The 14,554-nt window shown below is 35.2% G+C and overlaps 1 protein-coding gene across 2 annotated transcripts in view; it reads right to left on the reverse strand.

The window, feature by feature from the left end:
• Positions 1 to 14,554, reverse strand: part of LRP6 (LDL receptor related protein 6) — a 180,922-nt gene that overhangs the window by 72,006 nt on the left and 94,362 nt on the right. For both annotated transcript variants that reach the window (XM_036076228.2, XM_078075619.1), the window contains 4 exons: positions 11,781 to 11,977; positions 9,891 to 10,022; positions 6,918 to 7,314; positions 5,612 to 5,783 (listed from right to left, as the gene is read on the reverse strand). In XM_036076228.2, the coding sequence (XP_035932121.1) occupies positions 5,612 to 5,783; positions 6,918 to 7,314; positions 9,891 to 10,022; positions 11,781 to 11,977 (898 nt within the window). The remainder of the gene's footprint in view (positions 1 to 5,611; positions 5,784 to 6,917; positions 7,315 to 9,890; positions 10,023 to 11,780; positions 11,978 to 14,554) is intronic.

Raw genomic sequence — 14,554 nt, forward strand, 5'->3', positions numbered from 1 at the left:
AACAGGAAGAAACCTAAACATCATCTGGTTTAAATGATCTTACTGGTCAAAATACAAAGACCAGATTATTATGTGAATTATCTAAGGTCATTCAGTTAAATGGAAAAATCAAACAAGAATTAAGGTCAGGGTCTACTATTACAAAATGTTTCAATAAAGATCTAGAGATTACCACTCATAACAACTAAATACCGTTACCAACTGTAAAGAAGCTAACTTCTCTTCTTAAGAAAGCAGGACATTAAAATCAGCACTCTTTTACTTCAGGAGTACAAAAACCAAAGGAACCTAAAAAGGAAGTTTGAAGCTAAAAATATCTCCACATATATTTTATGGTTTTATACCAAAACATGAGAAGGGTAACAACAGAACATTTTTAAATGATCCAAGAGCAAGTTCAAACTTAGTCACTAAAATAACATGCCTGAGATTTTTCTAATTTACATAGATAAAACTATACTAACTCCTAAGCGAGGCAAAGCATCTTGTTTGGTGAGGCTCTAAGGGTTTGTTGTGGCATTTCAGGAAAGCATGATTATACTCATCATCAAGCAAGTTTCTCTCATTATATATGTGCAATAATTTTTTTAGAGCCAGACAAAGTAGAGTGGATAATGAGACAACAGGGCATATAATTAGATGATGTACTGCTTTGGCTGCTGTAGATTATAACAAGTTAAATAATGTTGCCTGAATTGTACATCAAAAGATAACTTTCAAATAGGAATTCAAAAATATGTAATCAGAAAATACACCCCAAACAGATGCAAGATGATATAAAAGGATAGCACCAGGCTTATAACTCAATGAATACAGGCCCCTAATCCAGGTATTCTGTTGAGCTGAGGAATCTAATAATGGTGTTTATCAATATCATTCTTCAGTCTGAGGAATCTAATGATGGTGTTTACCAGTATCATTCTTCAGTTACACTATGCCAGGAACAAATGAGGAAAAATATATATTCACATACATTCATATAGTGTTGTAAAGTAGTAGAAATGGGCAAAGATTCAGGTATTTAGGCTCATTATCTTGAATATTTCTCTAAAACTGAAAATAAAATCAATTTTAAGGAGCACTGAATGTTATAAACTGGTAAAGATTCAAAAGGAAGTACTTGTTGGTACTTGTCATATAATCAAAAGAGCTTTATCTCAATAGCAGATGATTATATTATTATAATTTCTTAAGGAAGAATTAATCTTAGAAATGATTAAGAAAAACCATAAATGGGCCCTTGTGTACTTTAACAGACTTTCACAATACACAGGCTAAAGATGCCAGACAAAGAAATTACAAAGAAATATGAATACTTGGAAAACAAATTAGGATATTGATAAAACAGAGGAAGTTGTCATGAGGGGAAACTGTAGTCCTACAATTACAGGCTTAGAATATGAACTAGATCATTCACCAATTGTCAAGTTTTCAGCAAATATCCTACATAATAATACCCTCTTTATTCAAAATTTCTTTGTACTTAAGGCTCTAATAATCTCTGTTTCCCAAAGTTGTACCAGGAATAATTAAATTTGGACAAAAACTACCTATGGACATTATATTCTCTAAAGCAGGGAAATTTATAGTGAGAGACTAAAAACAAATCTACATGCCCTTAAAGTAGGTAAGAAATCTCTTTTTATCTATAACTAGTAGGTGTTGTTGTGTTTGTCAGAAGCTCAGAAATGAAAGAAGGAAAAATGAAATAAAAAGCATATAATAAAAAAATTGTGAGAAAAATTTGACAATGTCATTTTCAATAAAACCAGTGATTCAAAACACAGTGATTAATTTTGTCAATCAGGTAAGTTATATATAATGAGAAAAGCATCCTCAACACCAAACAAAACAAAAAATAACCCAAGCTGATGCAACATTCTTAACTTTATATAATGGCAAGAAAATGCTTTAAACTTATAAATTATCCAAGATAATTTATAAGTCTTTGCTACTGAAAAGCAGTATTGCATGCCCTCAGTGCAAGAGACGTTTTTGGCAGTGAAACCTGACCAAGAAAAATACAAATGTTAAGACACAATGTGCTTCTGCCTACTGTAGGGTCTTATAAAATAGAAATAAAGGCTTATTTGATGATTGTCCTATCAGAAAAACAGAAATGTTCCTTTCTGCTAATGCTTTAGGATTATATAAGGAAGCCCCACAACACTATAGTAATACTTGGGTTGGCCTAGGGGTGGGGAGTGGGGGGGAGTTCAGAGCAGACAAATAAATAAGAAGCTTGTTTGTAAAAGGTGATGAAATTATTTTAGCATAATGAATAAGAAGCATAAACAAGTACCAGCATGTACCTTTTATATAACACCTACAGATAAGTGGTCACTATCACCTGACAAGTAGGGAAATCAGATATATCCTAACAGACACACTCTCTTTTTTCAAGATTTATTTATTTATTTTAGAAAGAGAGAGAGAGAGAGAGAGCGTGTGAGCGCAGGGGGAGAGGAAGAGAGAGTCCCAAGCAGACTCCTTGCTCAGCATGGAGCCCAACATGGGGCTCGATCCCACGACCCTGAGACCACAACCCAAGCCAAAATCAAGAGTAGGACGCCCAACCAACTGTGCCACCCAGGCACCCCTAAACACATCCTTATATTAATGTGCCAGCCAATATTATGACTATCTTTTAAAAAATGTGGCATCATTAGCAATCCCATGTCCCATCCCTCTTTGCAGAAGCTGGTTATAAAACCTTAGATAAACCTATTTGTTCTTTCTGCAACTCTGCACAATAAAAACCAAATCTGAAACCTGCAGCTCTCCAATATATCCAGCATCTGGTTATATCACCATATCACCACGTACAGAAAAGGGAGTGAGAACCTGATCTAAGGAATCTCCACTGAGGGCACAGACAGCATAGGTGGATGAACATTCTGAGCTCTTCCCATAAGACCCAGTCAAAACAAAGAGTTTCCTATGCCTTACAATTGCTACATAAAAATTTACCAAATCACAATCTTTTCTTTTCAAATGTACTATAAACACATATAGTGCAGTTTGATCCCAAGTAAACTCAAAGTCTTCCAGAAGAGAACAGGGTTATACAACTATTATTTAATATTTTCTTAGACTCCCAGGAAAAATCAACTTTCATTCTTGGACATGACAAAAAGCTGGGAAGCTTTCTTTCTTTTTTTTTTAAACTGTAGTTGATACACAATGTTACATTAGTTTCAGGTGACTGGACAAGTCCACTGGGAAGATTTCTTAAGAGGATGGACCGGAAGGGAGCACATCATCACCTAGACCAGGGTAAGATCAGTAGTTAGGATCACCTGCTACATAACGAAAGGCTAGCAAATAATCTCCTTAGAAAAAGAAGCATTTAAAAAATTATATATTTTTCCCAAAATTTTCAAGTTCACTATATTCAACCTACTCTCAAGTAAAGTGAGATGAAAAGTTGGTTGTGGCAGTTGCTCCTATAATCACCATTAGTCTCAGAAAGAGAAACTAACAGTTCTTCTCCCAATTATGCAAGATTAATTTAGATGAAGAGCTGTGCTCTTTCCTTAATAAGCCGTATACCAAAAATTTTACACATCATCATAAATTAAGAAGAGAATAAATAACAATACCTGCTCTCTTTACTTCTCAGATGTGTCTATGAAAAGAAAATGATAAAAGTACTGATGCTCAATTAGAGAAACTTCATCAGAATCTCCAGGGGAAAGAACAAGAGGAGGTCTTTGTATGTATAATCTGGTGGAGGTAGATGTACCACTAACCCCAAATAATGTCAAAAAGAGGACAGAGAGCAAACCTGGAAGAGGAGAAATAGATGTGAAAGGCAGGCTTTTAAGGATGCTGGTACCACTCAAGGAAGAAAGAAAGAAGGAAATGAGGAAGTGACACCACTGCATACACATGTATATAGCTCAAGAACACAGAACAGGCCAGAATGAATGCTAATTTAAGATCTACTGTACTTACTGCAAACCAAGAAAATAAATCCTGTTTAATCAATATTATGTGTTGTTATATAATGTGATTCATTCTTATTCTCAAACACTGTCACTCAGAACCTCCAAAAGTTCTCACTTGTCTACCTAAATCCCTCCTGAACAATTTGTGATTTTGAATAAATTTCTGTATCTAAAGTACTGAAAGTGACCTGAAGTGTGGAAAATAAGACATAAAAAATTCCCAGTAAGAAACAAATGTCTCATTTACAATCTAATTGGTCATAGTAAGCTTAAAAAGATACCAAATATAGAATTTTAAAAATCCCTACAAAATAATAAATCAAGTGTTCTTCACTTATGTACAAACATTCTCATAGGACACATGAGCTTTAAACTGTTTTTCTAAGAGTAGTAATACCTATACCCTCATGTATGGTCCAAAGCTGGTCAACAATACACATCTGTGAACTGCTCGGAAATGGGTGTGCAATTTGTACTCAGGCTGACCCAAGTAGGAAGCTAATAGCCTGTCTAAAAGAAAAATGAACCCATAACTTTGGTTTCATTAGCACTGCACTCTAAGCTGTTAAAGATTCAAATACTAACTGGGATTTAAGGGGGAGGGGGGCAGTGAACACTAAGAGGGAGGAAATTTGTATAGACAAGTCTATGCAAAATTTTCTATTAATGCAAACCAGCTGCATGAATAAGAAATGCAGTTCTCAGTATTTGAGCCTTGTGGAATACTAATGGGTTTTTCTATTCCAAGTTTCCATTCTGAAAAGAAGGCCCTTTAATTCATTATTCCCTCGGAGTCCCTGGCACTCCTAAGAACTACCTTTCTAAAATAATGGCTCTGGAGCACAAATTATGTATCTGTTAGGAGATATGTGCTGTGGCTCTGAATAGCCATTCCAAGCCATTCCTTATATGACAAGTCACGCATCCCCAAAGAAATACTGTGAAAGAAAGGACGTGAGCCATAAGTATGTGATCCGTAAGACCTCTAGCACAGCTTAACTCGAAGTTGTGAAGGTTAGAGTTCATATTCAACATCTAGGTATATGCCATCTACAAAGCACTGTGATAAACCACTGATTTATTGTGATTCACCACTGGTTGTTTCCACCATAATTCTATTCTGATTGCTACAACTTAGTTCTACCATCTGGTAAATATTTTCCCCCAAGCTTTGATGAATTAATCTTTCTCCTACACAGCTCATAAATCGATTTAAAAACTGTTTGCATGTAACCACCCTAATACTGAATATATGCCACCACCTGCCTCCAACACCAGTAACAGCAGGAGTTACACACGCACATATGGGCTTTGTTCTCCTGACAGAACTACCAGCTCTGCCAGTGTAGTATCTGATTTGTACAGAAACTGTCTCTAGGAAATTCATACAGTGGCTTTATCCATAATGAGGAAAATCACTCACATAAGCTTTTAGGACTGGAAATAGAGGAACATCCATTTCTCATGCCAATATAGCTCAGAAATCTTAGGGGGTTCAGGGGAAGAGAATACATAATCCCTAGCATCCTGGAAGTTGAATAAAATTTCCGTACAAGATACCTCTGGCACCCCAGACAAGAGGCAAGAATGTCTACATCAAGTTAACATCAACTTAAAAACCATTATAAAACTGGTTTTAAAAGGAAAAAGCAAGAACAAACCTCAATTTTGTCTGTTTTGGCATCTCCCCAGTATATTTTGCCTTCATCATAATCCAAGGCTAAACCATTTGGCCAACCAAGAGAAGTGTTAACCAACACTACTCGGTCGGAACCATCCAGAGCTGCTCGCTCAATTTTCGGGATTTCTCCCCAGTCAGTCCAATACATGTACCTATAGAAGTATACAGAAAATGAGCTAAAAACAGATAATAAACTGTAACCTTCAGATATTCTAAAGGTCTACCCCTCACATTACACTGGTATCAGTTAACACCATGGAAGGGAAAAAAAAACAGGACTTAAACATACTCAAAATTTATGTTTAAGACATAATAGCAGTATATACATGCTTGTAGGAAATTTTCAGATCAGTGTTTTCTAGAACTGATTATAAAAAATGCCTTCCAATAATGAGATTCCACTTTTAGTTATGTTTTCTTCAAAATATTTTGTGCTCCTTCCCACTAACGGTCATCTCTTTTTCTTAACTTTTTATTTATTTAAGTAATCTCTACACCCAACATGGGGCTTGAACTCATGACCCCAAGATCAAAAGTCGCATGCTTTTCTGACTGAGCCAGCCAGACACCCCAGTCACCTTTTTTTCTTGCTGGCTTGTCATCTCTGACACAAAAAGGCTATCCCAGTAGTAATATTCAGATGACAAACTGAATTCCCAAAATAACTCTTTCTGTAGTGCTAAGTAATTGCTGTGGTTCCTGGGAGTTTAAGTGGCTCCAAGCACTGATATACACTGAAGTGTAATAATTTGTCACTATGTTCACCCTTAGAATGAATCTCATAGTAACAAATAACATTGGTGAGTATACAGAAAGCTGTGTTTTTCCCCAAACTGCGGTCAGAGTGTTATGACCCCAAAAAAAATTCAAGTCATTCACATAACTTGGGATATAAAAAGTTAGATATATCCTTTACCATATCATTCTAGAAGAACCAAAAATGGGATGAAATTAAATCTTCTAGGGGAAAAGAAAGAGTTCTGAAAATAATTTCTTTCCACATTTTTCATGGTCATGATGCAACCTCAGCAAAATCTGTAGCCAACACCCAAGTCAGCAAGCATTGGCTTAATTTAGAAAAAGTATTCAAAACAGTCAAGGAAAAAAAATTAGCAATTCTTTAACTTGAGATTTTATTCCTTTCACTATGTTCTAAAAATGAACAGCCACTGATGAGCTGTTTATTGAAAACCAACACATACTTCATATTGTTTTTGTCAATGTTTTCAGGAACCTGTAGAAAACAGAAACACCAGGCAAAATTTTCTATCAGCAGAGCTTCTTACCCAACCATGGGATCTAACACAATAGCCCGGGGTTCCTCTAAGTCCTCTGAAATCAAGATCTTCCTCATGGTCCCATTGAGCCTTGTCACTTCTATCCGATCAGTGCCTGTGTCTGTCCAATAAAGATTTCGGGCAACCCAGTCAACAGCAATGCCATCAGGATGCGCAATTTGAGCGGTGACCACAAACTGACTGCCAGATCCATCTATGAATGAGCGGCGTATGGCCCTCACTTCATCATCAGTCCAGTAGATATAGCCTTCCACAGGATCATAATCTATGGCAATGGCATGACGGATGTCTTCCAACTGTAAAACAATGTCTGTGAAATCTGGTGTATCCAAAGAAATGCGTCTCAAGTCTGTCCTTCGTGCTAAAAGCAGTAATTCAGTGGCACCTAGAACAATAAAGTGAGATAAATGAAGAAAAAATTCAAAACCACAGGCAAAATTTAGTCACTCTAAATAAAGAATGCAGAACTTCTTCAGGAATTGAAAAGTAAAGGAGTATAAAAGGATACTCAGGGTCCATCTAGGGTGGAAATGGAAAGTAACATAGTGAACCAGGAATAGCTTAACTATGAGATCAAGCTCTATAATGGCTCAGCTCTCCAAATCAAGTTTTGATTCCTTCTCTGGTTCATTTGTTATATAGCCCCTGAAATTAATAACAGCTACTTAAAGGTATAATGAAGAGTGACTACGTAATGACTACGAAGTTGAGTAGCTGAGTATTAAAGGAAGAAGGAGACACAGGATATAGGTCCTTTGTTTGAGAAGTATGTTTACAAAGGTAAATGAATCCAAGACAAAGATCTTTTGTGTTTGATGAGAATGTTCTAAAATTGGATTGTGATGGTTTCACAACAGTAAATTAGTTAAAAACCACTGAACTGTACACTTGAAATGACTGAAATTTATAACATGTAAATTATATTTCAGTTAAGCTGTCTTAACAAAGAGAACTATAGGGCAATGCTTGACATAATTAATGAGAGAGAGAGCTATGGTGAAGGAAAAAGCAGCCGCAAAGAGAGGGAATCAGATAAATGTAACATACTGGTTAAGAGTAAGAGTTGTAGATCTGACAGAACTGTTGGATTCAAGTTCCTATACAAACTTAGGCAAAACTTCATCTCTCTAGTTTCTTCATTTATATCTCACAGGGTTGCTGTGAGGATTAAATAAGATCCATGTAAAATTCAGAAATGTACTGAACATATAAGTATTTGATAAATACTAGCTAATATATTATTACTATCATTAGAAAAGAAACACTGTCAAATTTTTATTTCACTGAGTTTTAAATCAGATTTATTTATGAAATGTTTTTAACTCAAAGTAGTATTCAATAAAAACACAGCTAAGAATGAGGACATTAAGCTAATCTTTTTTTTTGTTTTGATTTTTTAATGTTCAAGTAAAGAACCAGTAAAATCACCTAACTATAAAAGATAGTAAGCAAGCTGACATCTGAAAGAGTGAAAAAAGATTCCCAAAGAAGTGAGTCTAAAAGAAAATACTGGCATTTAGCTTCACATCAATCTGGAATTATAGTTGAAAAAACTGAGGAGTAAAGCTCTCAACAACAGCTTTTTGACTCAAGGACTAAGTATAGATGAACTCGATCTTAGAGAAAATACAGCCCTAAATACCACAGCAGGCACCACGCAGGAGTAACTTTGTACCATTTGCTGCCTCTGCTAACTACCAAAAGGAGCCAGCCCCAAAACTCTGCAAACAAAGAAGTCATAGAAAGTGAAGCTGTTAATTTGAGCAAGGTGATCAAAACAGAATACTTAACTTGAAGCTACTACATGTAAAATGTACATCTAAAATTCAAAATACTAGTTAAACATGTACATTTGTCCTGCTGTGAGTGAGTAGACAAACCACTATTGCTAAAATAAATCCCCTGTTTTAAAGTCAGGCTACATTATTAAACAAAAAAGCAACATTACAAAAACCTTTTGTTTTAAATTGAAACCAAATTATTGTTTGCCATGGAAACCATCTGACAAGAAGAGTCAGCCAGCTTCACCTTTGACTATGAGGATAATTTATCAATGCCAAGTCATGACAAATAACCTGTACACCAGTCAATTCCATCTCTCTGACTCCCTGACCCCCTTCCTTGCCAGGAACTCACTAACCCACTCTGAAATAAAGGCTTCTGCTTTTCAGAGTTAGATAAAGAAGCCGCTGCTAAATATAACAATTTTCTTACCAGGTCTTGCTGGTGGCTAGAAAACCAGATAGTGATCGGTAGGGGTAAGAATGAAGAATAATATTCTCATTAAGAAGAAAAAGAGAAGAACTGGTGTTCTCCCAAACCAGAAGTCCCTTGAAATGTCCTAAATCAACATATTTCTCCAATATGCCCTCTTTCTATAGGGAATTAAGAGAGTAAGGAGAAGAGGCAGTGGTTAAGTACAGAATGAGGTTGCTTTAAAAACAGAATATGGAATTTTTTTTCTTCTTCTGAAAGCACTTCTCTGTTGTTAAAAAGCAATTAAAAATATCATTCAATAATTTTTTAGGAATATACCAACCCGATGATAAGTCGTTATAGTTGAAAGTTTAGTAAACAGTATTTCCTTGCACAGAAGTCCTTTATTTACAAATGCTACCAACTGTTTAAAATAAATTCTTTAAGAAAAGTAATATTTTCACAAGAATCAATTGTGATATCAATGACTGACATTACATAAAAAAAGAAATAGCACCTAATTTTTTTCAAAAATAGCATGTTAAAGATTTAGTTAAAATGCTAAAATAACTTATAAAACAGTATTAAAGAGATGCCCTAAAACACAAAACATCCCTGTTATAGAACTGATTGTGAAGACAAAGATTAAGCAACTAATGTCCCCAACACTGTAACCTACAGAGCTTATTATAGAGAAACAAAATAAATCATAAAGAATTCCAGTTGCTATCTGAAATTTTTCCTTCTTGGAGACCATCTTCTTACCATCTTTGCAGGTTTTTCCATTCTCCAGGAGTTTGACCCCAGTTGGACAAGCACACTGATAAAAAGGCTTGACTGGAGACATCAAACACAAGTGGGAACAACCACCATTATCAATTCCACATGGATTTGTAGCTGTCAAATATAAATCACACTGATTAATACCAATGATTATGGATGCCCTCCCTCACTCTAGGTACACAAAGGTTAACAACCATAACATGAGCAACTGCGATAAACCAAATTATTACCAAATGTCATCCAGGTGCCTGACTACCAAACCATTTGCAAGGAAGAGAATTAATCAGTGAGAACTGACTTAGCATTTTGTACCCAAAGAGGAATACACAAGAAATAAAGCGGAGGCCCCTGCCCTAAAAGAGCTTACAATCTAGTCAGTATGCCAAAATTAACAAACTAGAAAACAATACAAAACAATGAAACTAAGAGCTATCTTGCACATGACAGACCATCAATAAGTATAGAGTCAAATGGAAAGTAAATCACTAAGGATTAAAGAAGAAAACTTTCATGGAGGACATAGGACATGAAAGGACCTCTGAAGGATAGGAAAAATTGATAGGAGGACATTTCAAATGTGGTAAAACTGTATGAATAAAAGCTTGGAGGCTGTACATTGGGAGAGAAAATAAGGCAAATAATCTAACTAGATATATTAAGGTTTCTATTGACTAGTAAGAGCTAAAGCTGAGTGAGCACAGAGAATGGGAACAAATTGTGGTGGAGGGCACTGAAAGCCAAGAAAAGTAATTAGAATGTTGAAAAATCCACTTTAGAAAGATTAACATGGAAAAGATACGCATAAAAGATTAAAAGAGGAAAAACTGAGAAGCAGAGATTAATTAGCACTTCTGTCAAAACTATGGAAAGGGATGGATTTAAATAATATTCATTAAAAAATCAACGTAAGATGGAGACCAACAAAATATGAAAGATAAAGCAATGATAACTGCAAATTTTGAAACTAATAAAATATAAAGGATCAACAGTGCCATTAAACAAAAGCAAAAAACAAACAGGGAAATTCTCTCCTAAGGGCTAAACATGAGAATAAAAAATTCATACAATACTTTTACAAAAGGGCAACACATACATTTAAAAACATTTTTATGGACTCATGATCATCAGATTCCAATATAATATATTCATTATTTAACTACCTCCCCCTAAATGGATAGAGCTAATACAAAGCAATGCAGAATCCAAATACCCTTTATTTTTGGCTATGGAATACAATCTGAAATATACTTAGACACATGCCAGACATTTATTTATATACAAGTGCCAAACACTTAACATTCTCATATTCCTTTTAAACCTAATTCTACTCCTCTCTTACAAAATTGTTGCCAGCAGCCGAAGCCCAAGTCACTGCAAAGGTTGACCAAAAATAGAAGCAAAACTAAGAAAAAGGGCGGTGGGGGGCGGGGGGAGCGGGGGGAGTATGCACAGAAAAAGCAGGTATTTTATTAGGCAACCTAAGGTACTTAAATTCACCAGTTAGATTCACAGAGGTTTCTATTTAAGAAAAGTGCTTGTTTGTTTTTAAAAACACATTAGAGAGAAATAATATAAAGAAGAAATGCATTTGTGTATAAGCTTAGCTATCTCAATTTCTTATTTTATTTCTCTCTTCTCAGCCACCATAACCCCAGACCCAAACAAAGGGCTGAGGTGGCCAACAGTGATAGACAACAAGGTACAAATGGTTTAGGCTGCCATTTAACCTGAATTATATTTTGACATTCTCCCCATGTTTTATGCCTTCCTACTACCTTTGGATATGTCCTCTCTGCTCCTGCCTTCACTAAAGCCAGACATCTGAGTGCTAAAGCTATTCCAACTTGCAATTTAAAAATCAGGATCACTTACCATTTGGCTGCCTCTGCTGGCTGAAGGCATGTATATCCATGGGAGAGAAGATGTTAGAATGGATTTCACGCAGACCCTCGCCAGTGTACTTGTTGCAAGCCAAAATGGAGTGTGTATTCCAGTCAGTCCAGTACAATGTGTCCTCAAATAATGTCAAGGCAAAAGGATGTGGAAGGGAACCTTTAACCACTGCCTGTCTATTAACAAAAACAGAAAAACTCAAACATTTCTAAATTTTCTTTTATCGAAACTTGATTTTGCCCATTAAAACATCTTGTTTTCCACAATAACACACACAAATCCCAAGTAACACATATCTCAAGGTCAAACACACATATGAAAAATAAGTCACGTGATAAATTTGAATATATTTTCATAGTGTCCAAAACTCCCAACCAAGTACTTGGCAACAGGCCCCAGGTTCATTACAAACTAGCAGAGAGAAGGCTCAAGTACTAGCACTGCTGTCAATTCCCATCTCTGGACCTTCCATCCTTCCACAAAATTCGTGTTGTTAGAAGACAGGTGGGCAAAAAGAAAAATCCCAAGGTTTAAAGTTGGCACTGTGAAGTAGTTTTAAATCTGCAATAGGTTTTCCCCTTCTTGATGTGTAAAAACAAAGAATCTGAGCCAGTTTCTTCCATCATCTCATATGGTTTTGGTAAGTGAAAGTAAAAACATATACTTGAGGCTAAAAAAGGTGTTCTGGTGGAGCTCTTTCTGCAAACCCCAGTCTAGCTCTGGTAAAGAATCATTTCTGCTTGCTTTCTGCTATATGGTTACTTAATCTCCACAAGTCAGGTAGCAAAAAAAAAAAAAAACAAGTGCTGCCACAGGCATCAATGTTCATGAGACAAAACAGACCCAAAAATCTCACAAGCAATCCATACTATATGAAAGGAAAGGCAGAGAGCCTGATTAGTGCTCAACCACAGAACTTTGCAGTGTCGTGGAGAGTTATTAGTAAATATTCCTGAATAATGAACAAATCATGTTCTGCTCCAAAATAATATTCAAGAAAAAAACTCAATATTTATCTAATGTCAAATATAATATTTTCATAAATAGACTGGGAGGGAGGAATGGAAAGTATAAGCAACTGAAGAGAAATAAAGAACATTACATATTTTAGAGAAGATAATCCAGTTTTTAGGTCCTGGACATCACTTGATGATCTAAAATACTGAAGAGACCACCAGCATACTAAATTAAATTCAAGAGCAGTAAGATAATTTTTATCTAAGCAGAGTTAATATCTGTTATTGTACATGGAATGGTCCTAGCCTAAGGTGTTTTAAATTCAGGCCCAATTTTTAAAAAACTGAATACAAGATTAGCATGACCAGTTTACCGAACAAATTTTCTATTTTGGACACTCATCCCTACTCTGCCAGCCCACATCACCACAATTTTCTCCTCTCATTTTTCTTCTTTTTCCCCTAGCAGATTACTTTTCATTCTCATTTCCCCAAAAGAACTGTCACAATGTCAACTTCTGAGGTGGTTTCTTCCACTTTTTAAATGAACGGCTTTTACCAAAGTGGTTATGTTATTTATAGGAATGAAATCATAGTTTAAATCCAAATTTAAATAGGTCTACATATTTCACACTAAAATCTACCAAAATTCAGTAATGGTAAGAGAGTTCTGAAAAGCTGCCAAGAAAGAAGTACCACAACTGAAAAAGGAAGAATAGTAATAAATGACTTAGCATTTCATTAACCACCCTAAATAACTACAAATTCCATAATCAAATCTTTGAAAAACTTTGGGAAGAAAAAAAAGCCTTCTAAGTCCTTTATATATTATTAAATAAAAAGTTAAAATTCACTCTCTGAAGTAAACACAGGAAAACAAACAGGAACAACAAAATCCCTCCCTAAAAGATACACTCACTTTATATACTGACTAAAAACATTTATATATTGGTAAGAAATCAGATAGACCTGAGTTCAATGTCCCTCTGACACTTACTACTTACATCATTTCTGCAAACTTTATTTTCTTTATCTATAAATGAAAGATAATAATCTATCCCCATTGAGTTACTATAAAGATTAAATGATAATATATGCAAAAGCATTTAGCATTATGCTTGGTACTTAATAAACATTTCACAAATAATCCCTCAATTTTAGGATATATATTTTTCAATATTTTAATATCCCTGAGATGGGGTAACATTTTACAACTGAGGTGTACATTTCCTGTATTAGTTTGTAAATCAATAAAAAGTTCTTAAAATCAATGTCATATTAGAATCAAGTAAATACTAGACTCTGACTTATTTATATTCCCAAGATCTCACACAACACTGTATACACAAATTAAATGGAATGATCAGACACTCAGTAAATGCTTGATAAAATTAAATATCTAAATGATATATGTAATTAACAGAGCTGAACAAAAAGCAGAATTAAGAAGGCTATCACTCATTCTTACATATTCTTTGGTATTTATTGATTCATCCAAGCAATGGTGACTTGTTTCTGAAAATGGAGATAACTGTACATAGTCCTCACCTTTCATCTCTCTGGTTGGGATTACTAAGTAGGCCCACCTCTTGGTTTCTCCCTGAAAACATAAGTTTCTTCAAGGAGGAGTTGATCATGGGTACCAAAAACAAACATGGCAGGCAAGATCAAAACCCAGTTCTTCAGTTGTATGTCACAACAACAGGAGTTAAAAAATGGATCTCTACTATGAAGACCAATGGAAAAAAACTGAGACCGCTGTTGATACTTTGATTTAGTGCTGACAACCTCTGAGTA

Source organism: Halichoerus grypus, chromosome 6, assembly GCF_964656455.1.
Source record: "Halichoerus grypus chromosome 6, mHalGry1.hap1.1, whole genome shotgun sequence".
Taxonomy (NCBI): Eukaryota; Metazoa; Chordata; class Mammalia; order Carnivora; family Phocidae; genus Halichoerus; species Halichoerus grypus.